The sequence below is a fragment of the Cynara cardunculus genome, assembly GCF_001531365.2.
Source record: "Cynara cardunculus var. scolymus isolate 2C chromosome LG 15, CcrdV1, whole genome shotgun sequence".
Lineage (NCBI taxonomy): Eukaryota > Viridiplantae > Streptophyta > Magnoliopsida > Asterales > Asteraceae > Cynara > Cynara cardunculus.
Genome location: NC_037542.1, coordinates 12,530,047 through 12,557,842, shown reverse-complemented (window position 1 = coordinate 12,557,842; position 27,796 = coordinate 12,530,047). Strand labels below are relative to the sequence as shown.

Below are 27,796 nucleotides of genomic sequence, written 5' to 3'. Positions count from 1 at the left end.
TTTTTTATATTTAAAATGAGATGTTTATCCTGTATTTGATTGTGTTTATCTGCAGTTAGTTACACGAATTCAGATATGGAGCTTTAATAAGTTGTACCTACGCACAATTAACTTGTAATCTTGAGTTTTAAGTAATATGTATTAATAAACAGTACTTTACGCATATAAAATGGTTTTTAAGAGTTTTTGTCAAATGATTTATAATATAGAATATATATATTTTATATATAATTTAATTTAAGTTTAATAATAAAACATTTTATTTTTGGTTTAATATTATAAATTTTATAAAAATAATAATTAAGTATTCTGTTAGAATTTAATGATTATACTTATTATATTTTAGATTTTTTATATTTAAAATGAGATGTTTATCCTTTATTTGATTGTGTTTATCTGCAGTTAGTTACACGAATTCAGATATGAGATGAAATCGGATAGGGATAAAATCGTTTATGGATAAACGGGTTTAAGAGTTTTAAGAGTTTTTAAGAGTTTTAAGAGATTTAAGAGTTTTAGCCAAATGCTTTATAAGATAGTATAGATAGTATAGATATATATATATATGGTTGTGTTTACGTGAAACAAAGTTGTTTCCGTGAAATACGTGAGACACGATTTTTACATTCGAAACTTCACAACATTTTACAAAAACCCGAATCTTCACAACAAAAATATTATAAAGGTTATCTTCACAGTGTTTTGCTGTGAAGTTTCAAGTGTAAAAATCGTGTCTCATGAAAACAACTTTGTCTCTCTCTCTCTCTCTCTCTCATACACACACACACTCTTACACGAAATATTGCAAATTTGTAATAAATAATATTATATTTCAAATGTAATATATATATATATATATATATATATATATATTACATTTGAAATATAATATTATTTATTACAAATTTGCAATATTTCGTATAAGAGGATGTTTGTTTACCTTTTAATAGTTCTATTAAGAGACAACCCCTGAATCACTAAAAGATAAATCTTATTTGACAGTTTTTTTTGTCTTTTAATAATTCTAAAATTTTCTGAATGATTCTGTATTCTATCTCTCATAACCATTCAGTATTCTAACTTCATTGTAAATAATTATCCAAAAATTATATTTAATTTTATACTATATTATAAAAATCAATTAATTATTTTAACCACTCAATTATTATATACCAAACAATTCAACAACTATCAAACAAATCTTCACGTTAAAAACGTCCAATGATATGATTTTGATCGGTGTGAGATAAGATAGGGAGAGAAAGAGAGAGATGGTCCGTAATGGCGTATTGGGATGCATGACAACGACGTCGTTTCAGGTATGGCGCCAGCTACCCCCACCCAAGTCCCCCAATTCATCGTTCAAATCGCTCCAGATTCTCTCTTTGTGCAACTAGTCTCGCTACTGCTACTACTACTACTCTCTACGCTTTTGCAGCACAGTCTCTCTTTCTCTCTCTCATCGACGATAAAGCAGAATCTGGTACATCTCTCTCTCTCTTTCACACACTTGCTTTCTCTCTTGGTCTTCCAATGGGTGAATGGTTTGTTGAAGCTTTTCCTTTGTAGAATCCGTGTTTCGTCTTAATATGCAATTAAGTTAGGCTTTTGTTACCCGGTTAAATCATCTAGATAGTCCAACAAAGTGCTTTCTGAAGTATAGTATCTTGAGTTTCCGATTTTGTTACAAAATTCAACACAAATTTTATCAATTTGCTTCGGCTGTTAATTTAGTCGGTTGTTTTAAAATCTTGAAAAGATTAAGTTGAAATTAGATCTAGTTGACCCAAATGTTCATGGAACATCTTCTGTTTTGGAAGGAGGAACTGGGGAGGTACAAGTGTAGTGTTGTTAAGCACTGTTTTTTTTTGGGTACAAAAGCTTCAATTTCATATTGATTTGAAGTTGACAAGTAATTTTTTTAATATCCAGAGTCAATGAATAGTTTTGATTTAATCTGTAACTTCTTTTGCCCAAAAAGTTTGACCTCAGATCATTTACCTTCTGGTTTCGAGGGACGGAAAGAGAGATGTTTCCTTTCTTTTTAAAAAGAGGGGGGGGGGGGTTCGGTTGGAGCGCTTTTCAAACCTAATTTTGACTTAAAAAGGTCAGTTTTTTAAAATCATAAAGTTCAGAATAGATTGAAATTCTTTTGGTTTTAGTGTAGGGCCGATTGCTACTTTAGCATCTATCGATCATCAAAAAGGTAGTAATGCTTAGGGAGTTGTTATATGCATCCTTTAGGTCAAAATCAGTCATTGACAATGTAAAAAGGGTTTGATATTGATGGGTGTGAGGAGGAAATTAGTAGAGTATAGTGCATTTAACAAGTAGGGAGGGGTGCATTTGTCATAATCCTTCTGGTTATTGTACTGAGTTGTTTCAACATTTCAATAACCATGATCCATGTTCTTGATACTACAAAGAATACATAAACCCATACTGTCATGGTCACATTTGAACATACATGGCCATGTCAGGTCCGGCTTGTTTGCTTCATAAGAGGTCCTCCCTTCATTCCAATTAAATTCAACACACTCTATTTTTGGTTTTCTTAGAAATATTGCAATTTTTTGGGGTAAAGTTTCAATCTTTATTTACTTTTTACCCATTAATAACCATTACTTAAAATTAGTAACTTTGGCTTTGGGCCAATTTTGTCCATAAAGGTTCCTAAATAGTCAAAGATTTTTAATTAACTATATGTGCCAAGCATTATTTTAGGTCTGGTAGGAGTAATACATACCACGAAAAGGTTGTCCTATATCTGCTTCTTCATGAATTCTTCATTTTGTTCCTGAACTTCGCTATCCAGTTCTTAAACGACACAAGTTTTAGACATAATTTTTTTCTTTGAATTACTCATCTTTTTAACTACAGGAGCCATGCCTGAGGGTATAACACCTGAAAATCTAATCAACAACATTATGGATACACTATCTGATAAGCATCAGAAGCAGAATTCTGGCTCATTCTTCGGCGAGGAGAAATCACACACAGTCACTGCTCAATTCAATAAGCTCTTTGGGAGACAGAAGCCTATTCATCATATCTTAGGGGGTGGCAAATGTAGGGTTCATCTCATCTCTTTTTTATCTTATAGTGATGGTAATCTGTTTCTTCTAAAATGGATTTCCCTTCATTTTCTAGCTGCCGATGTGCTCTTATGGAGGAACAAAAAGATATCGGCAAGTGTCTTATCCGGAGCAACTGCAGTTTGGGTGCTTTTTGAATGGCTTGACTACAATTTTCTTCCTCTTGTCTGCTTCGGTCTGGTTATATGTATCATTGGTCAGTTTATTTGGTCACACCTATTGAACAGGTATCCTGGTGGAAACATACACTACTTCCCTTCCCTTCATCAGTTTCCAGAAGGAGGTATCCTGAGGTCAAATGAACTTTTCACATTCAAAGTGATGTGGGTTCCTTTACAAGTTTAACACCACTTCTTTTGTAGGTTCTCTTATAAAGTAGAAAGCATTTGTAAAGAAGTCTTAAATAAAAAAGGAATCCATGTCAATTTTGTTGTTGAAATCAGTCTCTTTGACCTCAAAGTGAAAGCTTTTTATTTGGGACTTAGATAATGTGCAATGACAGTTTATTTCATTTACATACTCGAACAAAAAGATTTATATTCACTTATATTCTTTTCTGTTATGCAATTACATCACTAATGTGCAATGACAGTTGAGATGATTAACTGATGCTTAATGACCTTTATTTATTTATTTATTATGCCTTTTAAAAATCACTGGTGCAAAGCTTTACATTAATTTTTGGGTTATGATCTCTGCCCGGAAGCAGGTCCCCACCTCGTCTAGTTCTGCCCGATGAGCTAGTTGTGAATATTGCTACCTCAGTAGGTGGTGAAGTCAATCATGCTTTGGGTTTCCTTCAGAATGTTGGTTCTAGAGGGGATATAAAACAACTTGCAACTGTATGTCTCAACCTGTCTGCTCTTTTCGACTTGTCTGTTATTCTGCTTTTATGTTGGTAAATAATATGCAGTGCTGTAAAAAATCATACATTTTCCTAGCTAGTACCTAAAAGAATTGATGTTCCAATGGGATTGGATTGTTTAAACAGAAGTTCTGTTTTTTCACTTCTCAAATACATCACACTTTTTTTTCTTTGCCTTTTTTTAATGGAACTGTCAGAAACCTCATCTCACGACCTAAGAGTTTTAGAGATTCACCAATACCAGTGGCCCCATTGGCCCAGAAGGCCACTTGGTAAAGATGTCATATTCTTCTCTGAATAACTTGACAAGCATTTTGTCGACTGATGTCATCCTAAGCATGAATTATATAAATAAGAATATCGAGCTGGTCAGAGATGTTATGACGTCTTTTGTTTTTGTTTAGGTTGTTGGGAGCTTGTTAGCTGCGGCAATAATTGGAACCTGGTGTAATTTTTGGACTGTAATCTATATAGGTAATATTTGCTATCCCTCTTTTCAATTTAATGCACTATATAAGTTTCTTGGGTTAAAGAACAAATACTGAAATTAGAATTTCTTTAATATCTCATCTTAATATGGAGGTAATATAGTTAATATTAATGAAGGAATTGACAAATCACATCCCATGTTTACATCCAACATATAGATCAAATCAGCAAAGTAACAGGCTTGTTACTCTGTGGTGGAAAATTACAATTTTTCAGTACCAGTTTAAGCATAATGAATATGATATTGGGTTGCAAATTGCTGATAGGAGATGCAAGATTGATATTGGCACCAACCCCGTGCATAATTCTGTTTCGATTCCCTCATCAATATGCTCAAGAGCATTAGTCAATATCACCCCCTATCGAATAACAGATTTGCAATTTGTGTTTGTAGGTTCAATGGGTAACTTTAACATAAAAGATTGTGGTAGATTATTAAATTTGAAAAAGTCTGATAACCATACTTTGGATACAATGACAGAGCTGCTAAATTGAGAACTATGGATGACTTATGAGATTTTTGAAGTTTTTCGATAGACATGGCAAGTGAATAACACATATAATAATAGGCTAAAGATGGCAGAGGGCTTGCAAATTTTATAGTTCCAATGCTACGGAAATGATACTTCATTGCTAACCTCTTTCCAATCTAAGATAATATTTAAGGTTTTTTTTACTCACTACCCCACTACCCACTACATGTGTGAACATGGAAATGTTTCTAGTTTGAAACCATGTGTTTTCCCTTGTTCTTTACAACTACATAATCCGATGAAGGATAAGTTGAAACTTCTACAAGTACTGACATCTTTATTGGATCACTTAGGCTCCCTAATTGGCTTGCCGAGTCAAATAAAGGAACTAATTTTGGAACATCGGGATACTCTGGATTAACAGTATTTCAAATTTCCCAAAAATTTCATGAACAAGATATTCTAGTTTTAATTCAACACGGGAAAGGCAGAGAGGGAAACCTTTTTCAAATTGCAATAGCTCCCCCAATAATTTGAATTTGGAAGGTTCTTGATATCGTTTATGTACGAACATCTTTCATAGAAAGAATCTGTTTCCTTGGATTCAATATGAGATCTGTTATTTATTTATTCATTTCTCTTAAGGTTTTGTTGCTGCCCACACTCTGCCCGTTGTGTACGAGAAGTATGATGACCAAATTGATAGCGTTGTATACAATGTCCTAGGAAAGCTTCAGAACAACTACAGTAAGCTGGATTCTAGCCTGCTAAGCAGAATTCCGAAGGCAGCAGGGAAGAAGTTTGCATAATTTTATTTAAACATGTTGCAAACATTATGCAAATCCAGGTCTTGTCACTTTAGACTGTGTATGGTGTATTTATCAGTGGTTTGCTAATAAATCAGTGTTATTGTGATGCTAACTTCGATTCTGGCCCCGAAAGGCTCCTAGACTATATATTACTTGATTGATTCTTGGGTTTTGATTTATCAGTAACAGTTGCTTCTTTTTTCAAGTATATATAATATTTTATATACGACCTCTAGGGAGTTTGACCCTACTGGTAACCCAGGTATCGCTGGGCCAATGACCCTTTGGTGTAATGGTTAGATTAACCAAAATCCGACTGTATGGAGGGTATATCAACTTAGATATGAACCATTTTCTCATATCAGAAGAATATTTTTCAAGTTAAATGTCAAAAATAGAAGATTTCCTGGTAGGTTACAATTATCAAACATCAAATGAAAGTGTGGATCTTGATGGGGTTGGCTTTGTATTTGAACATGATGTGATGGTGATCAGTGGTAGGATTGAACTGAGACCTTTGCTTGTGGTCCACCTTGAACATATACAAAACTGCACTCAGAACCAGGTTTGATGACCTTAATCCATTCTGGAAGCTCATATATGTTCTTATTTTGAGTTGGAGATAATCCCCATAGAGACCCTGATAAGTTTTCAATTGCCAACTTCAAATCTGTGATTGGTTTTTCTGACTTATTCTTGATTGTCACCTTGTGCCTATAGTAGGCGATTCTCCCAACCGTCCACGAATCTGTTATCGAGTGAAAGAATTCGACTGGCATTCCTACTAAACAGAAACACCACCACCCAAGTAAGTTTCTCTTCGATTCTATTATATTTGATCATATATTATAAAAAAGTTTCTCAAAACACACCAGGCTTTTCGTATGGTTTTGCTGCCGTTTTAGGGTGCGGATCTGCAAAATTAAAGATCAAATATTTGAATTAGAATGCATGTGCTTGGTAGAAATACAATGCAACACCCCATAGCCCAAAGCAGCAAGCTGACCCGATAACCTCCCAAACAACAAGCTCACAAATTTAATTTTCCATCCATATGGGACGGGTTGTTACATTTAATAGACCAGCTTGGTGCTTCAACCACTGGTTTTGTTTGATTATTACTCACTTTGATTGGTTTGGCCCTCGGTTGGAGAAGGTCTGACTGCTGAGTTTGAATTGATGCTATGTAACTTGGAGAAAAGTCCTACAAGAGGAGCAGTCCCTGATAATGTAGGCTCTGTTTGTTCGTAATTGGAACGATCATCATCAAAGTTGTCGTTCTTGTCTGGTCCACCAACAAGTCCACCATGGACAATGTTTGGGTTCGCTTCTGGGCGGTGGTACCATGCATCAAAACCTTGAACACAACCGACTACGGAGTGGAGGGTGGATATGGAGGCAATGGAAGCACCCCTATGGTGCACGTGAATCGGGTAGTTTTGACCATACCCGACTATGTAACTCATTGACTTTGGGTTTTTCCCTAGGATATAATCCGCCTGCATAAAACCCGTCTGTTAACTATGTAAACCGAGTGCTTGAGTTCTTATGAAATGTGGATCGGTTGGAAAACATGCCTGGGATTGAGCAAAAGTTAGGAGTTCATGAGGTTGAACATTGCCATCAGGACAAGTTAGGACCGATTTAGCTGCCGAGAGATAGTCTGAGTAGACGGCAAGCAGGAATGCAGCTGAGGCTGCGTATTGCATGTTGTTCCAGTTATGCAAGTAGAGTAAGCCCCCTGTACCGGAAGAAATAAGCACATTTCAACATTAAGGTAAATTTTGTAAGATATGTGGAATCCCGTTAGATTACTTTCAAAAGAACTCTTAAAGATAGAATAGAGGTTCCAACATATATAGTCTTCAAGATAGATTGTGTAGATAGATAGGGACAAACCAGGAGTCATAGGCGCGTTGTAGCCATCGTTCTTTTGGTGGCAAGCACATGCAAAGTAGTCGGCTTTCGCCTGATACTGTTTCAACGTGGCGGTATATGCCCCACCATTTCCGTCCATCAACACCTTCGACAGGAGAATCTGGACACCCGCATACTTGTTATCCCACGAGAATTCCTTGACCGCCCAACCAGTGCCACCCATGGTGGCAGCATTATCCACCACGTATTTCAAGTACGATTCATCCTTGGTTGCTCGGTACAACCATGTAGCCGCCCACAAAAGTTCATCCTTGTAATCAAAACAATCCCGTTAGCCTTTAGGTTTTGCAGCGAAACCCTACCATGGTAGCAGTAGACGGAAATAGCAACTTACTGAGTAACCAGATGATGTGTAGAACTCTTTGGCGCACAGGATTGAATCTGTGAACAGTCCCCTAAACCGATCAGCGAACCAGAAAAGCTGCATTTTGGGAAAATAAAACCGAAAGTTACATCAAAACCACCCGAATGAAGTGATCTAAGAACTGGGAAGTGATCGAAGAATCTGTTTCCTACCTGTTTAGCATGCACCAAGAGCAAATCAGAGTAAGAAGAGTTGTAAGGCCTAAATGCAAGTGAAGCGGCGGCCATAGCAGCGGCAGTTTCACCGGCAAGGTCTGATCCCGGATGTTCGGTATCCAATTTATACGCAGTTCTTGGCGTAGTCATGTCTTCTGCTCGCTCCCAACAGTAGTGATCCGAGTCCCCATCACCGACCTGCACCACAATTTTCTCACCTTTTAGGTGACCAAACTTCCTATTTCTCAACAGTGCAGTTGTGGTAGGAAGGAAATTAATGTTGCAATGGAATAGATTGTCATTTGTGACGGGTTTTGAATCGACGCACATGATCTCATAGTGCATTATCTACGTTAGAATATGTGGAATCCTATTAGATTACTCTCTAAAGGAATACTTAACGGGAAAAAGGGAAGTTCCAACATATAGAGGAGAAATGATCAGAGTCTAGCCGATGTGGAACTTCAACACGCCTCCTCCAACTGAGGCTAGATGCTACAGTTTGTCCCAGAGTGTTCAGAGGGGGATAGATGAGTACAAATTAGCCTAAAGTATGGAGGCTAAAGTGATAGATTCTGCTCTGATACCATGTAAGGGTATGTAAAACCTCGTTAGATTACTCTCCAAAACAGTGGAAGTTACAATATATATACCTGTCCCCAAAGAACATTGGGTTGAGAATGAGCTTTGATGAAGTAATCAGTACCCCATTTGATGGCATTCAAAACATGCCCCATCTGGTTGAGATCCATCATACTTTTGCCGTACTCGATGGCGCCCCACGACAACATTGTGACACTATACGCCATTGGCAGCCCAAACTTGACATGGTCACCAGCATCATAGTACCCTCCAACCAAGTTCACCTACATATATATAATGTACAACCATAATAGCGCAAAATACACGTCGACTAGATATACTGATTCGTTTGTATATATACGTAGTAAGCATCGTGTGTGAGTTAAGAGAAAGAGAAACTGACCTTTTGTTGGTAACCATCGGTGAGACCAGAATCGCCACGCCATTTCACCCGTTGGTTCCCGGGTAACTTGCCGGACCTTTGTGCTTCGAAAAACAACAAGCTCTTGTCGAGAGCATCTCCGTAGTTGAAGTTGAACCCGAATGCTGCATCGATGATGGTCAAAGCTAAGACGAAGGCGGCGAAAACCCGTCTGGAATTCACCATGTTGATGAGTTTTGGAGTGGATGAAGAAGAAGGAACGATGAGTGTTATATATATAGATACAATTATATATATAGAGAGAGAAGATGTAAGAAAGGTGGTCGGGTTCACGTTGAGAATGAAGGTTAGAGCCTCCCACGTCGTGTTTGGTACTTCTTCCTTATGATTCCCCTTAATTCTTTGGACATAGGATATATACTATCTTTGGTTTGACCAAATCATATATATGTATAAAACAAAGATTTGACCCCTTATATATACATATATTTGTGTTATCATGCAATCCTTTACATTTGTACAACCAATACCAATTCAATCTCAACCGTCTATTTGATTTGATTTGATTAATGTGTAATTTTATAGAAGTTTTGATTGTTTTCTAATATAAAATATTGATCATAATTAATGAACCCTAGTTATCTTCTATAAATGTTTAAATCATAATAGATGAACTCTTACCATTTCCATAAATATCTCAATTGATTGGGTTGTATTGCTTGTACAAATGTGATGTATTGCATTTGAAACGTCCTCTTCAAATGCAATCCATCACATTTGTACAACCAATGTAAACCAATCAATTGAGATGTTTATAGAAATGATGAGAGTTCATTTATTATGATTTGAATATTTATGAAAGATGAATGTAATTCATTAATTATGATCAATACTTTATATTAGAAAACAATCAAAACTTCTATAAAATCACGTATTCATCAAATTAAAAGGATGATTGAGCATCTTAAACAATCACCAAACAATTATATTTTATTTTGCACTATATCATTAGAGCCTCTTAATCATTCTGACCACTTAATTATTTTGCATTAAACCATTTAACAACTGACAAATAGCCCTTAAATAACATTAAAATCACAAAAATGGTAAAAAAAATCTTAAATAACTTTTATATAAATAAATGAATTTTTTGGATTTTGTTATTTAAAGCATCATTTGATGAATTATTTCGTCCATATTTATTCTATTATTTTCTTACTTGATTATTATTTAGATTTGAATCCGATTATATATATATATATATATATATATATATATATATATATTTAGTATATATGAGGAGCGTTCAAATGAAAACCACCCTCATTTGTAAAAACCGTACAAACCATCCTCATACGTCAATTTCATTGTTTAATCTTATGAAATTTTTTCATGAAATTGTTTAATTTTATGAAATTGTTTCATATAATACTTTTTTTTGATGAATTTGTTTCATATATGGTTATGAAATTATTTCATATAATATTTAATGAAATTTTAATGAAACTGTTTCATGTATTTCTCTAAAATTAAAATAACGAAGATTATAATATCTATGATTAACACCCTCCACAACAAAAGCGGTTAATCAACCTCTCATAATTACAAAAAAATGAATAAAATGAAAAGTTATGATTGGTTAAATATGGTTTTCACGATTTGTACAAATGAAGTGGTTCTTATTTGAACGCTCCCCTAGTATATATAGAAACATTTATATATAAGTATAGTATGTAGGTATTGGGTGTTTTACCCATCTAGGAATGTTTTTTAGCAAAAGAAAATTGTATTTGGCAATGGATGGTATTTGTGATGAAATTATTAATATCCATTTAATTTGGTATACAATATAATATTTGTACTAAACACGCATATTGAATACCATTCATACTCCAATCACCATCCCTCAACCTTTCACATCAACACAACAACAAAGTCTATGCTATATCCAATGGTTGTGACCTTGTTTTCACGTTCTCGTAAAATGGAGATATTCTCGTTTCAATTTCCACCTATATATATATATGTATATATAGGCTTGGGATCATTATTTTCGTAAGACTTGTAAGACCATTTTTTTACGCTTGAAACTTCACAATAAAACACTGTGAATGTTTGGATTTTTTTTTTACTTTCACAGTGTTTTGTTGTGTAGTTTCAAGTATGAAAAAATGGTCTCATGAGTCTCACTAAAATAGTCTGATCTCACATGAACTCAACTATATATATATACACACACACACACACACACCCACTTGATCATGTGAGGCCGGACTATTTTCATGGCCATATTTTTACACTTGAAATATCACAGAAAAACACCGTAAACATAACCTTCACAGTGTTTTTACTGTGAAGGTTCGAATTTTTTTTACTGTCACAATTTTTTACTGTGAAGTTTAAAGTGTAAAAATATGCTTCCACTGGTTTCACGTGAATCCAACCCTATACACACACACACACACACACACACACACACACACACATATATATATATATATATAGTTGGGTTCCGATGTTAATGAAAATAATGATGAGAAGGGTAAGAATGAATCTACATCCTTGGATCAATCAATGTCGAAGAGAACCACTAGATCTAACACTAATGAAATACACTCGATCAATTCCTCTCAAGTGTAATTCATCGGTTGTTTTGGAATTAAAAGTAATCAATGATCCAAATCCATTCTTACATTTCTCAATTTAACTCTTATTTTCACACAAATTTTTGTGTGTATATATATAGGCAAAGAAATCGTGTGTGAAACAGAGTTAAAATAAGAAGCTTAAAAAAAAGTCTGAACACTTGATCACTTTTAACCTCATGCCCAATTGATCTGGTGCATCTCGGTGCACTTCATTAATGTTGACATTCAATTAAGATTAACCTAATAGTATAGATCTCTTCTTACATTTTTTATCATAATTTTTCTACTCATCAGAACACAACCCTATATATATATATATATATATATATGTATTTTTTAGTTTAGATGTGGAAAAAATAAAAATAGAGAGGATTTAAAGGTAGGTGGTGGTGCATTAAAGGCATGATACAAACCCCATTTTATACATTCCAACTCATCATCAACGCCTTGTAAACGTTGCACGTGGTTTTCATGGATTTCCAACACTCAAAAATATACATATTTTTGTTTATTATATAAATCCTACATTAGCTTCTGTACAGATCCTTTTGTGATCACGTATGTTTAAATGCGGTGATTCCGGGCTATCTGCAAAACAGGTGGTCGTCATAAGATTAGTCGGCTCGCATAACGAGTTGGATATTCAGGTTAATAAAAAAAAATCCTACATTTACAATCATTAATTTAAGAAAAAAGATTTAGTAGTTGCCTGGTTGGTTTTTTATTTAGCTTCTGTATAGATACAATTGTCCTGTGTGGACCAATATATACCTATAGATTGAGGATGCTTTTTTTAAAGAGTTTTTTTATAGATGGAAGGAGTGTGATTTTTTAACTGAGAGAGATAAGTTTGAGAAAAACTTAGCTTTCCACATAAAACTCTTCCTAAAAACTTACTAAACAAGTCACTTTCGAAACCATTAAGCTACTACCAAACAGTAATGTATAACTAATCGAATAAACTATAAATTCTTTTAAACTAATTAAACTGTTACTATACAGACGTTTGAGAGGAAATAACATAATTTATTGCATAACAAATTTAACGTAATGTACTAAAGGGTCTTTGGCCTAACGGTATGTGAGTCTTTGGGCTAATAAGAGGTCAATAGTTCAAACCTCATCAAATATTATATATTTAAAAAAAAACTAACGTGATTTTAATTTTTTGTTTTAGACATGTTATTTAAAAATACAAAACAAGTCATAATTACACTTAAATATTAGGAGTTCGGTTATGGTCCATTTTGATAAAAAGTTCGTTTATTGTTAGAAAATTGACTGAAAAATGCATTCAACTCTTCAACTAAATGGTTTACGTTCACGAATTAGCCACCAAAATAAGACATTGTCCAAAAAAATTCATCAAACAAATTTTTTTATACGTTCAAAATTATTTTTTGGAGAAAGAACGTGAGACTGGTTTGGCTGGGACCGAGACTGGTTACATCAGGACCGATTACGAAAAGAAAATCAAGGACTGGGAGCGGGTTTTGGCCATCTCTAATGGTGCTAAAGGTCAAAATTTTGAACTTGTAAAACGCTTAGACCTTAATAATACTCAATTTAAACTACAAGGGTGGTGTTTGATTGGTTTGAGCTTGGCTACAAAGGTCAAAAGTGCATGGAGGTTACAGGTTCAAATCTAAGAAGGAACAAAAATCCCTTGTGGCCACGGAGGTTCAAATGCGGTGACTTCGGACTACCTGCAAAGCAAAACAGGTGGTCGTCCTGGGATTAGTCGGCTCGCATAACGGGTTGGATATCCAGGTTAATAAAAAAAAAACTCAATTTATAATGCGGGGTATTTGTGTAAAAGTACGAGACCTTCAACAATTCAAAATTAGGCATGAATATAAAAAACGAAAGTTTCGGGTTCTCTTTGAAAATTTAGGGGACGTTTAGCAAATGAATAAGTGTTTATCCGCAAGAGTGCCACCCCCACTTACCTTATCGGTTAAGATTCTTGGCCATCAAAATGGATCTGTAAGATTCTTGGCCATCAAAATGTATAAACTACAAAATATTTATTATCTCCGCCGATATAAATTACATTATTATCTAACGTAATTAAAATTGAATGTATATGATGTAATGCATATAATTAACTGATAACAGACAAAATTCGCAATATGTAAATATATAATTGAGAAAAAAATTGAATACCAATTGATCTTTCCACAAACCCTAATTAGTTCAAAACCAAGCAGAAATATGAAGATTTTATTCCCATAATATTTTAAGCTGTGAGTAGCAACTCATTCGATCGATAATTTGATACACACGAATACGGTTTCAACTTTTTCAAGAAACCGGCTTCAAAACGAACATTTTGCAAGCATGAGAAGCTACGGTAGCCGTTAGGTTTTCGACAGGTCTTTGCCTCAAATTCTTGTGCTGCATTAAGTATCCATCTATTATTAGATCACTCTCTAGAAAAAGCTGTTGAGGAGAGAGAAAGGACTGGAAGGTTCGATATGGAGACTTTTCTTTTGAGAAACCATGAAATTGTGATAACCTTGAGAACTAGTGTATCATATGTTATTTCATATGATTTTTTCTCATCTAAGATTATGATTTAAAATATTGATCTAACATATATTTGTTTTATAATGTGTTTGTTTCAAATGTATTTGATTCACGGAGTGAAACTTTTTAGAATGTTTGTAAAACAAAAGTTACACGTAAAAGAGTTTCACATTGTGAACCACATACATATGAAACAAAACATTGTGAAATAAACATATGTTCATCAATTCGTTAGATGCTAGTCTTGGATGAGAAAAATCTTGTGAAACATTACCTTAAGATAAAAGTTGTCACGATTATCACAATATATGGAGGTCTCAAATGATTAAACTCATTCGATATATATATATATATATATATATATATATATATATATATATTAAAAAATGAAAAATATGATTGATAGAACAAGATAATATATAGGAAACTCAAAATTGACAAAAGTGAAGTGTTGGAGTATTTCTATTGTTCGGTCATGTCATATAGGTCTGAATTGAACATCGACTCATGTTGTGATCTTCTACATCCTAGGTCTTCTTGTTCCATCATCTGGCCCCAATTCTTGACTAGGGGGACACCAAAGGACTCTGCCCTTCCATCCTATATATATGGGGTTTTTTTAAAGTACCGTGTAATTTGTGAGAAATCCGTGAGATTCAATATAAACCACAAATTAGATTAACTTAATTGGTAAACTAGAAAATTAGTAATTTTGGTAAATTTGAATTAGAAATTTAAATAACAATTCGATATTTTACAAATTTTCTACCTCATCGCATTAACAACATAATCTTAAAACAATAAAATTAAACCTAACAAGTAACCTAGCACGGTGTGAACATCAGACAACCTAACAAATGTCATAACACATTGTGAACACTCAGTAATCTAACAAGTATCAACAAGTAACCCATTGTAATGACAAGTGAACACACTCTACATATAGTGTGAACACAAAAACACCCCAAAAAACATATCATAAAAAAAAAAAATTATATTATGAGTTGACGAAATTATCTTTTATCTTTTTATCTAATTAATACATAAACATCATTATTTTAAATTAGTGGCTCACCTTAATCTCCCGGATCTTATAAATTCTAGAATTCTCATTTGATTAAGCCTTTATATATGTGTTTGTTTGTGTGTGTAACGGGGAAAGATGTTCCAGATTACACAGACCTTAGTTTTGATACCATGTAAGAATATGTTGAATCCTATTAGATTGCTGAGCCATTGAGGAGAGAAGAGGGTTTTAAGAAAACATGATAGAAAGTGTCAGTGCCTAACCAATCTGGGACTCTAACAGATAAAATGACGATAGGGAAGCAAATGAGACTTACAAGCCAAAGGTCTCTGGCGACCACGGCTGTGTTTGGCGGAAGTCCTATGTCGTCCCAATGGGCTGTGATCGGAGCACTTGCAGGACCACGGTTCAGCAGAAGTACTACTACTCTATAATTGGAAAGGGGTCCTGCCCAAACCTGCCAAATGAACCAAATCAAGCCTAGTCTTGGTGCATAACACCAGCATACGGTTAACTTGAAGATCGGTTCAGTGAAGTACCTCGAGATCGCCTTCCATTCGCACCTTTTTGGCCTGAACCCCGAGTCTGTCTGCGGAGGTATAAACATTTGATCAAAAGAAAACCATACCAAGGCTTAACATTCAACGTTTTAAATCTCAAAATTGATAAAGAACTGGCTTCAAATTTGACGTAAATGTGAGTTAGTCTACACCAAATCGGACATATTTCCAGGACAAAGAAGTATTTGGATGTTAAACCTGAAAAGATATTTGGCTTTTCAAGCTTAAAATGTACCAAGCCTGTCCTTTAAAATCAAAACTAGCAGAATTGTGAGAATATGTGGAACCCCATTAGATTACCTTCCAAAAGAGCCCTTGAAGAAACAACCAAAGTTCAAATATATATTGAGGAGAAATGGTTCAGACATGCCCCCTCCAACATAGCCTAGATTGTCCCAAAGTGTCTAGAGGGGGCTAGACAGGTGAAGTGGCTAAATAAGTATAGATTGCCTAGAGTATTAGACCTTGGCTCTGTTACCATGTGAAAATATATGAAACTCTGTTAGATTACTCTCCAAAAGATGGAAAGAGAAAACATGTTCCAACATATATTAAACAAAAATGGTCAAAGTCTAGCTGATATGGAACTTTAACAACAACAAACGCATGTTACCTTGATTAACAGCAATGACCTCCTTGTTTCCTAGGATGTCGAGAGTCTCATTCGCGACATCTCTAACATCACAACCGATAAGAAGCGGAGCCTGCAACCATTCATGAGCGTAAGTCTGAGTAATTATTGCCTTTAATAGTCGAACAAAATTCGTAAAATGGCAAAGCATTGTACTTTGGAAATGGCCCATATGCTAAAATGGACTATATATTCATCTTTCGTCATCCCTCCATTTCCGACCTCGAGCATATCTGGATCTGTAAAACACAAAACTCTGAATCCGACCCTTTCGGGTTTGATCTCGAAACCAATTGGGAACAAAGTAGTCACGAATTAATTCAGAAAAGAACAAACCATTCCAACCACCAGGTCTTGCATAATCTGCATAATACTCGTTCATATCTGCTATATAGATCATGCTGTACAAGATTTCAAGGAATGAAATAGAATTTATAAAACAAGTTGTACTTTAATATGAATGCACTTAAAAAGGGTGATTTTGGTATCTCAGACAGTTCAGGAATGTACAAAACACAACCTTGTTATTCCATATTTGGTGCGACAATTAGACTATTGAACATGATTGAGTGGGACAAAAATGCATTTTTTCTGTCTCACCAAATTAGATGGAAAAATATGGGACACAAATGTTCTCAATCTCTCGTTTCTTATGCCTTATCGCATGCATCACCTAAGTCGCTGCCCAACGGCCAGCGATAAGGCACTGCCTGGTGCCCACCTCTTCAAATCGCTCCACACACACCTTAAGATCTTTGGTTTGGAGAATTCAAGCTCGCAACTGGACACATTGATCTTCAATCCATCCAGTAAGAATGTTTTGAACTCTTTTTCTAGCATTGATAATTTGATATGGTATTTGGTAAGATTATGGTCATTGCCGGACCCAAGAATTTTTCTGAGCAGATGCACTTTAAGTTAATCAAAGGCCAACAAAGTCGAGGTTTAAATTCAATTTTAGAGCCTTGCGTCACTCTGTTATGATAATCACTTCGTTTAGTGCGACATGCCTTGCATCACAGTAGTCGCTTAGTGCAACAACACTATGGGATGCCCTTTGTGTAGTCAGTACTCCGTACTCCATACTGTGGGGCATTGTGTCGATTTGTTACCATATATGTTTACAAATGAAACCAGACCTTGACTTTTTGAGCAAGACGCAACAACAACATATTAATATTTTTCTTAAATAAATATGTTTATGACATCATCGACAAAGGAATGATAATTGATTTTTAAGTATTATCAAAAAATTTAAAAATAAAAACTCATACAAAGTATGAATTGTTAAATTTAATTAATTTTGTTTTTTTTAAGTTATTTCGGATAAACATGTTTTGTCATTAGAACGAGACAAAAATAAATTTAAAATTAATGGATAAATAGAAAGAAAAACACTAAAAGAAAGTATTAAAAAGTAAAATTGAGACAATATTAAATGAAAAAAACTAAATAGTTGATTGGTAGGACTTTGTTATTTCATTGGTAAGACTTTGCTATTTTATAGTTAAGTTCTTGAATTCAAATCTTTTGCTTATATATTTGTTTGCTTTTATTTAAATATAAAAAACTAAAAATTGTTGTCAAAAAGATTTAAACATATGATATTAAGGAATTCAACTAGTATCCCAACCATTCCAGCAATCCCACTCTCCTGCGTCAAGTTCTGTCTAAAAAATATAAAAAAATACACTTCAAAATTAAGTGGGTGCAGAGTTACGACTGGTAAAGTATTTCCATTACGACAGGACGATCGAGCGGGTGCCTGTGCACCTGCACCCCCGACTCTATGAGTAGGTCCCCTCTTGATTATGGTTTTCAACTCTTTTTTCTAGCATTGATATGGGTAGCACCTTATGGCAGGACACTGCTCGTGGTGGGCAGCGATTTAGGTGGTGCGTGCGCAGAAGACTCAGAAGAGACGAGAGATTGAGAGCGAGGGTAGAAGTGTGTATGATAGGGGCAGAGGGCCGTATGTATGTTGGGCTGTGATGCATCATAGGTTTTGGTGCCCTGGGTGGTGTCTCACTTCACCCAGCATATGGGCCGGCCCTAAGTTTCATAATCTCTTATGGGATTAGAGTCAATTTCTACCATTATAACGAGACAATTTGTATTTGTCTAGTTTAACTAGGTTCCAAACCCTTTAAAAATTTGTATTATTTGTTTCTTGGATTAGGGGCATTTTTTTGACTCTCCGGCCAGGCATCCAAAACCATAGGACCGGCTGGCTGCTTACCTCTCTCTCGCCAATCCAGTCCATGCTAGTATTGTCCAGTCCTGTTCGTGTACCAAACACACCCTAAATATATGTAACATCCCAAATCCAAAGCAACAAACTGACCTAATAACTTTGGATCCAACTTAAAACCATGGTGGAAGTTATTGGTAGCTTACAACTTTGCGTTTATAAGAAGCTCAAAAATCTACTTTTCTGTCCACATGGGACGGACTGTTACAATATATTGTGCAAAAAAGGCGAAACAAGCATAGCAACTTACCTGTTCCACGAATCGTTGATGTCATTAGTAGTTCTCCAACTATTTCCTACCGTACCACCCCATAGAGCAGGATGCATATCTCCCCTGGCAAACGAATTTGAAAGAATTTAGCACTGAAAATGAGTTTTCATAGCAAGTAATATCGACTGTAAATTGGTTGAAAAGGCGAAATCACCATTCACATAGTGAAAAGAAGATAGGACGGCCTGCGTTCATGAGAGCTCTTGTCATTATTGGGTATCTGCGCGCGTTAGTTAAGATAAATAATATTGTTACTAAAACATACATAAAACTATAAGCATGATGTTAGGACATGAAGGCCATTGTGGGTACCTATAGATTGGCTTTATCCCTTCATTGTTGCAGTTGTCGTACTTCAAGTAGTCGATACCCTATACAAGAAGGCGTTAATTGTCGTACTTTAAGTACTGAAACATAACAAACATATAGTTCGATATAACGTTGGTCAAATGACTGAATTTGATCATCTACATTTGGAAATGGAACCAAAAATGCTTGTGTACTTCAACATTAGAGAGACAGATGGTGTTAGAATATGTGGAACCCATTAGATTACTCTTCAAAAAGCACTCGAGGAGAGAAGGGATGTTCCAACATGTATTGAAAAGGAACAATTCAAGTCTGGTCAATGTGGGACTCCAACACCGCCCCCTCCAATGGAGGGTTGGAGGTCATTGTCCCGAAGCGTTGACACCCTAGGGTGGTAGATCTTGACTATGATAGCATGTGAAAATATGTGGAATCTCATTAAATCTCTCCAAAAAACCCATTGAGAAGAGGAGGTTCTAACATATATTAGGTGGGACTCCAACACGCCCTCTCCAACGAAGGCTAGAGGAACATGGATTGTCGAAGAGTGTCGAGAGGGGGCTAGATAGGTATAGATTGCCATAGAGTGATAAATCTTGGCTCTAATACCGTGTAAGATTATGTAGAACCCTATTAAATTACTCTCCAAAAAACCCGTTAAACAGAGAAGAGACGTTCCAATATATATGAAGGGAGAAATGGTCCAAATCTAGCCAATGTATGACTCCAGCAACCTCAAAAGTCAAACCGTTAAGAAACCAGCTAGAAGCATACCCAAGAAGCGAAAGTTTTGGCATCCTGTTCTTCGTAACCAAGTGAACCGGGCATGGTCTTGCTACAAGTCATGGAACTGCAAAATGGATATAATTAAAAGCGATCGCTTACATAATGCTAATTAAGACTATCAAGTAAAGCAATCGTAAATCTTACCCTGAATCGCCATATATACCAAGCTTAAGACCCTTGCTATGCACATAGTCTGCAAGAAGTTTGATGCCCGAAGGGAATGTCGATTTCCTAGCTACAAGGTTACCCTGAAATTAACCGTTTACATGTTTTGATTACCTTCTGTTATAAGCCGATACCCGTTCAGAAACACTATAAAAAATACACAAACCTTATTATCACGTTTATATTCCGCCCAGCAATCATCTACAATGAGATGTAGAATTGAATTTTGTGATTAGTTCAAAACGGTAGTGAATCAACATAGTTCAACATGTGTGAAAATGCAGTGTTTCATATATATGTGTGAAAAATTGCGAACAGTTTTCCTTCACGCACACAACAAATATGCACATATGAAACAACATTGAATTTTCCCAACACATAAAAACAGGTTTATAAGTTTGTACGATTTATTGGATTTGTAAATGATGGAATTTCATACCTATATTTACATACTTGTATCCAAGTTTAGCAAGTCCAGTTGAAACAAGTGCATCAGCTGTACATGTATAAATCAATGGTTAAAAGAAGAATCTTTATGCCAAGCTAAGAATGGGGTCCTGATTTTGCTCACCAGTTTCTCTGATCACAGTCTCATTGATGTTGCAGTTGAAGTGATTCCAACTATTCCACCTGCATTTTTTTATTTTCTTCATATAAGTTATAATTTAATATTGATTTATTATTATTAATTTAAGCTTCTCTGCTACTTTTTTTAGTTTGTCAAAAAATAAGTGTATATTTTTAAAACGGCTGTCTTATATTTTACCTTTAGTTGTAATATAAAGAAATTCAATATTCTGTAAGGGTAAAATTGTCATTTAGCCAGTACATTACTAAAAACTTATGCCTTTCTCACTGTAGACATTTATTTTTGGATAAAAAGAGTAACAGATGATCAACGACCATCATCAACTGACTGCAACAACTTGTGTGAACAATTGAAAATAAAACACTTAATTGAACACTAAAAAAACCCAACTCCAGCCACATTAAAAACATCTTTAATATTATAATAATAATAAAGTAATATATATATTTATTTATCATTATACTATTATATTAAAACATAATAGATATAACATATAATTAATATTTATAATTAATAAATAATTATCACTTAATTTTAAAATAATTTATTTAGTGAAACATCGTTAAAATCAAAATGACAAATTTTTAGTTCATAAATATTACATTCCAAAGCAAATTAAATTACACTAGTTTTCCAAGTTAACATACTCGTCCCATAAATGTTCAGTTAATGCATTTCGAAGTTCAATATGAACAACCTTATTATTTTCTCTGTGAATTTATGTTATTGTATTTGGTTTATGTTATTATCTTGCCATGAAACTATAGCCAATATTATGGGGTGTTTGGGATTGCTTATTTAAAACAACTTATGCTTCTCTACAAAAGTCTTTATCAACTTATTATAAGTTAGAATGGTTTAATTTATTCAAAAACCTGGTTTGGCATCAGTATAAGCTGTTTATCCAAACACTCAAAAGTGTTTATTACTGATGTCACACCAGAATTAGTCAATAAGTTGTTTTTATAAGCAATCCCAAACACTCCCTATGTTTTTCTAAATTTTTACTAATGAAATTTCATTTTGTTAAACATTATATAATCATACAAATGTTTTTTTTAATGTATATTTAAGTTTCGTCCACCAAAATTATAAAAAACAATTCACATTTTTACTAAATTTCCTTTTTTTGATAAAAAAACTAAATTATTTAAATATAGTTTTATAATTTGAAATCACAAAATAACAAAATTATAAAGGGATACGGTAACTTTGTCCAAATACAAAACAAGTCTCGTGTCGATCACGAATGCCGCCTCAGCCACCGAGTGAGACAAAAAATGCCCCATCACTTTCGTGTCCTTAGAAGCAGGTTCCATATAAGATCGATTAAGATTGTCGATAATCAATTTTTTGTTCAGATATCATCCATCAATTTAGTCATTAATTATGATAGGAAAAATGACACCAACTTTGCATATATATTATTTTTAACAAAACCTTTTACAAAGTTCATTTATTTTTTAGTATTTATGGAGACTGTTTCTCTTACTCATTGCAGTACTATAATTAGTAAAATGCTTATATATATATATATATATATATATATATATATATATAGAGGGTTGGATTCACGTGAGACCAGCATGTTTTCGTGAGACCCGTGAGACCACATTTTTACACGTAACCTTCACAGCAAAAACACTGTGAAAGTTTAAAAAAAGTCGAACCTTCATAGCAAAAACACTGTGAAGGTTTTAAAAAGTCACATTCACAGCATATTGCTGTGAAGTTTCAAGTGTAAAATGTTGGTCTCACGAGTCTCACGAAAACAGACTGGTCTCACATGATCCCAAGTCTATATATATATATATATATATATATATATATTATGGTCTCATTCAAGAGAGAACTGATTATTTTGTGGTAACTGTGAGATCCAATCTCAACCATAAATCAACGGATAAATTAGAAAATTAATAATTATGGTAGTTTGAGTTAAAATTATAATTAGAAGACATTTTAGGTATTTTAAAAAAACTTCTCTCTCCGACTTCCAATCTCCGGCCTCCGGTGAACATTAATCCGGCAGGTACCAAGTAATCACAAAGATACACAATATGATACCCATTGTGATATACTGTGATACCATTGGGATACCAACTCAAACCTTAAAAATAAAGATACATAATATGATACTCATTGTAATACACAATGTAATACCCATTGTAATATACTGTGATACCGATTTCACAGGAGGCCGGAGATTGGAGGTTGGAGAAAGGAAAGAGGAGTTTTTAAAAAATACCTAATATGCCTTCTAATTATAATTTTAACTCAAACTACCTTAATTATTAATTTTCTAATTTATCCGTTGATTTGTGGTTGAGATTGTACATCACAGTTACCACAAACTAAACTATTTTGTCCTTATTTAATTAGGCCCATATATATATATATATAATGCAATTAATTTGTCATTATGATTAATTATTTCGTTCGATACTAATTAAATTAATAAATATAAACGAATTGATTGGAAACAAAAGGAAGATGAACTAAAACGAACCCCATGGGAGGAGAATCTGCAAGGCCATTGGCAAGAAGAGTACGTCTCTCCGGTGAAATATTCTTATAAATGCGAGCTTCTCCTCCACCTCCACCTCCACCTCCACCTCCACCTCCGGCAGCCACCTCCACCGCCATTGTCAACAGTAATAGAAGAAGCATAATCACCGGCAGCACAATTGTTCCGCCGTTTGCCGCCATGATCTCCGTCTCAGTCTCAGAAGACAGTGGAGGAAGTCTCTAGACTGGTGGTAACAAATTAAGAAAGAAGAGAGTAGAGAGAGAGAAAGAGAAATCCTTTGGATCCGTACCTTTGAATTCCAAATGGTGATAACGACTTTCCCCAATCACCAATTTGGGTAGCATATCCATATCATGCGAGAGGATCTGTCTAGAAACACGTGAATTCGTTATCAATCTTTTTCATTTATGTAATTTTTTTTTTTGAAACCGTCAAATATTGATCCAGCCGCAAACCAAACCCACTCATTTTAATTTTATTGAAAATGAAAATGAGGGGAATGAAAATGAAAATGAGAATGAATTTTTATTCGTGTTTAATTAGGAATGAAATTTTGGGCTTTTAGAAAAATAAACTCATTATATTATAAAAAACCAAATAATTTCTTTATTTAAATTCTCTCATTGGTTACTGCTTAATACCTTTAACCAAACACTCGCTTAAAATTTTTGAACGAAAAGATTGATTACCTGATCTCATACGGAAAATTTCTACCCTCTGCTGACTGCCGAGCGGAGGCATCTTTCCCGGATAAAAACTTGTTCGATTAGTTTGCATCGACTAATAGATATCTTTCTATTGTACTTCCTCCGTCCCAAATAAAAATCATATAATTTAAAAATGTGTAATTATTACACGTTTTAATTAACAATACGATAATTTTTTTTTATCGTTAATGATATAATTAGAAAATAGTAAAAATAACTCTCCCACAAAACCAGCCCATGATCTACTCAAAATCAACGATAACAGCTAATAAAAATGTATAAAAAGTCTCAAGCTTAGGCAAAAAAAATTAGGTCTAGCAAGCTCGAGAATGGACCCAGGCTAGGCCTTAGAGTCTTGTCAACTGACTTTTTTTCATGGTCCCGTTAAGGCCCAATGGAGCCTATTTTAACATTCAAAGCTAGAGCCTAGCAAGCCCCAAGCCTACGCATAGGCCATGTGATTAAAACCTACGTTTTAAATGGTGTGAGTCGTGGTATGACGGTAAAGTCAAGCTTCAAGCCATACAAGTTATGACAAGGTTGTGATGTTTTTCAAGACGTGCCTTAAGACGGCAAATATATATATATATATGTGTGTGTGTGTGTGTGTGTCTTGAATAATAATGATTAAGTTATTAATAATTTAAATTCATATAAAACGATAAATAAAAGAAGAATCGCGAATTGATAATTTGATATTTACAGAGTTTACAAAACTGATATAAAATATACAAAGGAAGTCACTATCTATAGTCCATATTTTGGTAATCTAACAACAAAATCAAGGTAATGAAATTAAAGAACAACAAATGAAAGTAATCGAACAATATTTTCGGATGTTAAGAAGTAATTTASGGTTTTTTATTTCCCCCCATTTTGTTGATCAAGTATTTGATCCGTAAAAACTATAAAGTTATACTGACATTTACCCCTATTCGCATGGTAAAATTGCAAATTTTCTCCCTGGCCATTACACCCCATGGCGCGCCATAATGAGCTCCACGCTTATGTCCATGCCAAAGGGGTTAACGTGGTGGCAAGGCTGCGTCTCGGTGCCAAGGCGCATTTTTTTGAACATTGATTAAAACATACATATGATCCACATCATCTAAATTAAATAATCCATGTAAGGCAAAGAAAAAGGGGTCGACCAGTTTAAAAGGTAAACAAAGCGGAGCAAAACCCGACGAACCCGCCCTACCCGATCGGATGCATACCCGGAAATATCCCAGTTCGGCTCTATCCTACACTCCCCTAAATATGATTGGATTTCATCTCCATCAACCCGACTCGTCCAATTGGATTGCTATAATGGGTAAAATTTTCAAATTACAATRTTTTAATAAAAAATAATTTAAAAGTACATTATTATCATAAGAAAAATATAAATGTACAATGTCATAATATATATTTTTATATAAAAATAGGTTGCTATTTGGTGCGTCCACACTTATTTAAGTCAYATTCATACTTCTRGTAAAGTTGTGTATTTTTGTGGGTTGATACGAAATGTAGTATATATTTGCCACCATAAGCTTCCGCACGTTACGAAATAAGATCGGCTTTCGGTGATCTCAAAGCACCAATCCTCCATCGATGACGAGCACCTGCAAGACGTATGAGATCATATGTTCACTAGATATGTTCGTGGGAACGTCTATTATATCACATGTTTTCTCTCTATTTAAAAGTTATAACGGGTTCGATGAATATACTTGAGAAATATATTTGTCCTTTTAACTATGAGTATCCGGGCCAGCTTGTATGCACCTCCATTAATATTATGTGGCCCTAAAGATGATGGTCAAGAAAATCCCAAGTGACCATGAGGACCTACAGAGAGGAGCCCCAAGGTCTAGCATTTATTTGACTGTTGAGCTGGCCTTCGAAACGTGTTAGCCAACATGGGACTATTGTTTTGTTCGACATTTTCTTGCATACGACCAAAACAAAGTAACATATAATGAAAGATTTAGGTTTCGTAGAAACCTGTCCAGTCATGTAACTAGCCGCGGGACTGAGAGCCAAGAATTCAACGAGCCCCGCAACCTCTTCGGGTCGGCCATATCTTCCTGTAAATCGAATTAGAAAACAACCACTTTTACTATCGTTTTACCACAAAATTCACCATTTTACAATGTGCTTTGTTCCATGTTCTCATACTTACATACCTGAACAAAACCAAATCAAAAAAACCCAATATATTCCACAAAGAAGTACGGAGTTCAATAAGAACATGAGAGAGAAAGTATCGATGAAATGGTACGAAAGAAAAATCTCACCTAAGGAGATTCTCTTCAAGTTCTTTTTCAGCATGTCTTCCCCGGTAGCAGTCAAATCAGTTGTAATATATCCGGGGGCAACAACGTTCACCTATCATAGACAGAAATAAATTTACGATAGTGAGAATATGTGAAAGTTAACCCATTGGATTATTCTTCAAAAGAGCCTCAAAGGATATATTGAAATGAAATAGTCAAAGTCTAGTCAATGTGGGATTCCAACACGYCCACTCCAACTAAGGCTATCTAGACGGGCAGAGGTACCTTGGCTCTAATACAATTTAAGAGAATATGTGTAAACCCATTCGATTACTCTCCAAAAGGGATTTTTTGAGGATATACTGATATGAAAAAGTCAAAGTCTAGTCGATATGAGAMTTCAACATGCCCACTCCAACTGAGGCTATTTAGACAGACACAGGTAACCTCATTTGATTACTCTCTAAAAAACGCCTTGATAACAGAACAAAGGTTCCAACACACACACACACACACACACATATATATATATATATATACATACATATATAAAAGGTTGAGTTCCGGTGAGAAAGAGAGTTAAGATGAAAAACATAAGAAATGATCACCATCCTCGGATGCATATTAGGATGAGATRCACGGGGTCAATCCTCATATCAAACACAATTCATGGGTGGGTTGAGTGAGCACCTTAACTCTCCTTCTCACGCGATCCTTCGCCTATATATATAGGGTTGCGTTCCAGTAAGAACGAGAGTTAATGTGAGTAGCATAGGAAAGGATTCGACCCTTGATCACCTTTAATATYAAACTCACCCATGAATCGCGCTTGTTACAGGGATTGATCCAGTGCATCTCATCCTAATTTACTTCTAAGGGTGGAGATCCCTTCTTACACTTCTCACATTACCTCTCGTTCTCATTGGAACCCAACCATATATATATATATATATATATATATATATACATACTAGGTTTGGACCCGTGTATTACACGGGTTAATGACACAAGAATACGGAATTCTATTGTTAGACTGGAAAATAACTCTGGAGTTAACTCTGAATAAGAGGAATTCAGAGTTGTCTTCTAAGTCTAGAAAGTATCTACGAGCATAACTCTGAGTCACAAAAATTTTGATTTCTTATAACTCAKAAACGTAACTTTGAAAATGAGTTTAGAGTTGTATTCTAAGTCTGGAAATAAACTATGTAACTAAGTTTGGAACATAACAATTCAGAGTTATGTTGTAAGTCTGAGAAATAACCAATATCTGATGACTTCATGTTGATGATTTGTATCAATAAGGTATTAATATTCTTTTAATAATTATATAAATTAATTAAATTCACATTATTAATTAATTAATTAATTAATTAAGTA

General features: G+C 34.6%; 4 protein-coding genes across 4 annotated transcripts in view; 1 reads left to right on the top strand and 3 right to left on the bottom strand.

Moving 5' to 3' along the window:
* The first annotated feature begins 1,281 nt into the window (after positions 1-1,281).
* LOC112528378 (reticulon-like protein B8) lies at positions 1,282-5,906 on the top strand. The gene is made up of 6 exons (XM_025139395.1): positions 1,282-1,483; positions 2,881-3,069; positions 3,151-3,322; positions 3,805-3,937; positions 4,365-4,434; positions 5,568-5,906. Exons 2-6 carry the CDS (start codon positions 2,886-2,888, stop codon positions 5,729-5,731), a joined length of 723 nt encoding a protein of 240 aa, XP_024995163.1. The 5' UTR covers positions 1,282-1,483; positions 2,881-2,885; the 3' UTR covers positions 5,732-5,906.
* A 274-nt stretch (positions 5,907-6,180) lies between these two features.
* On the bottom strand, positions 6,181-9,842 carry LOC112528547 (endoglucanase 5). Its single transcript, XM_025139571.1, has 10 exons — positions 9,834-9,842; positions 9,174-9,545; positions 8,842-9,054; positions 8,186-8,386; positions 8,004-8,090; positions 7,631-7,919; positions 7,309-7,472; positions 6,858-7,230; positions 6,604-6,645; positions 6,181-6,512 (listed from the first exon to the last, which is right to left on the bottom strand). Exons 1-10 carry the CDS (start codon positions 9,840-9,842, stop codon positions 6,223-6,225), a joined length of 2,040 nt encoding a protein of 679 aa, XP_024995339.1. The 3' UTR covers positions 6,181-6,222.
* Positions 9,843-14,194: 4,352 nt separating this feature from the next.
* On the bottom strand, positions 14,195-23,490 carry LOC112527372 (alpha-galactosidase 1-like). Its single transcript, XM_025137981.1, has 15 exons — positions 23,428-23,490; positions 20,901-20,959; positions 20,769-20,825; positions 20,496-20,530; positions 20,309-20,412; positions 20,153-20,228; positions 19,382-19,440; positions 19,224-19,289; positions 19,049-19,132; positions 16,884-16,948; positions 16,704-16,786; positions 16,530-16,620; positions 15,896-15,945; positions 15,673-15,813; positions 14,195-14,214 (listed from the first exon to the last, which is right to left on the bottom strand). The coding sequence occupies exons 1-15, from the start codon at positions 23,430-23,432 to the stop codon at positions 14,203-14,205; spliced, it is 987 nt and encodes a 328-aa protein (XP_024993749.1). The 5' UTR covers positions 23,433-23,490; the 3' UTR covers positions 14,195-14,202.
* A 2,092-nt stretch (positions 23,491-25,582) lies between these two features.
* Positions 25,583-27,796, bottom strand: part of LOC112528546 (3-oxoacyl-[acyl-carrier-protein] reductase, chloroplastic-like) — a 12,266-nt gene continuing 10,052 nt past the window's right edge. The window contains exons 7-9 of the mRNA XM_025139570.1: positions 26,438-26,528; positions 26,145-26,227; positions 25,583-25,762 (exon numbers count right to left, since the gene is read on the bottom strand). Coding sequence (XP_024995338.1) covers positions 25,730-25,762; positions 26,145-26,227; positions 26,438-26,528 — 207 coding nt within the window. The 3' untranslated portion in view covers positions 25,583-25,729. The remainder of the gene's footprint in view (positions 25,763-26,144; positions 26,228-26,437; positions 26,529-27,796) is intronic.

Excerpts from the sequence above, each read along its gene's own strand:
- LOC112527372 (XM_025137981.1), bottom strand. Across the intron at positions 20,229-20,308 it reads GGTATATATGGCGATTCAGG|TTCCATGACTTGTAGCAAGA; the intron begins GTAAGATTTACG and ends TCCATTTTGCAG. Across the intron at positions 19,133-19,223 it reads TTCTTTTCACTATGTGAATG|GGGAGATATGCATCCTGCTC; the intron begins GTGATTTCGCCT and ends TTCGTTTGCCAG.
- LOC112528378 (XM_025139395.1), top strand. The coding sequence starts at position 2,886 with ATGCCTGAGGGTATAACACCTGAAAATCTAATCAACAACATTATGGAT. Across the intron at positions 3,323-3,804 it reads TGGTCACACCTATTGAACAG|GTCCCCACCTCGTCTAGTTC; the intron begins GTATCCTGGTGG and ends GCCCGGAAGCAG. Across the intron at positions 4,435-5,567 it reads TTGGACTGTAATCTATATAG|GTTTTGTTGCTGCCCACACT; the intron begins GTAATATTTGCT and ends ATTTCTCTTAAG.
- LOC112528547 (XM_025139571.1), bottom strand. Across the intron at positions 8,387-8,841 it reads CCAATGTTCTTTGGGGACAG|GTCGGTGATGGGGACTCGGA; the intron begins GTATATATATTG and ends ATTGTGGTGCAG. Across the intron at positions 6,646-6,857 it reads CGAGGGCCAAACCAATCAAA|ATCCGCACCCTAAAACGGCA; the intron begins GTGAGTAATAAT and ends TTAATTTTGCAG.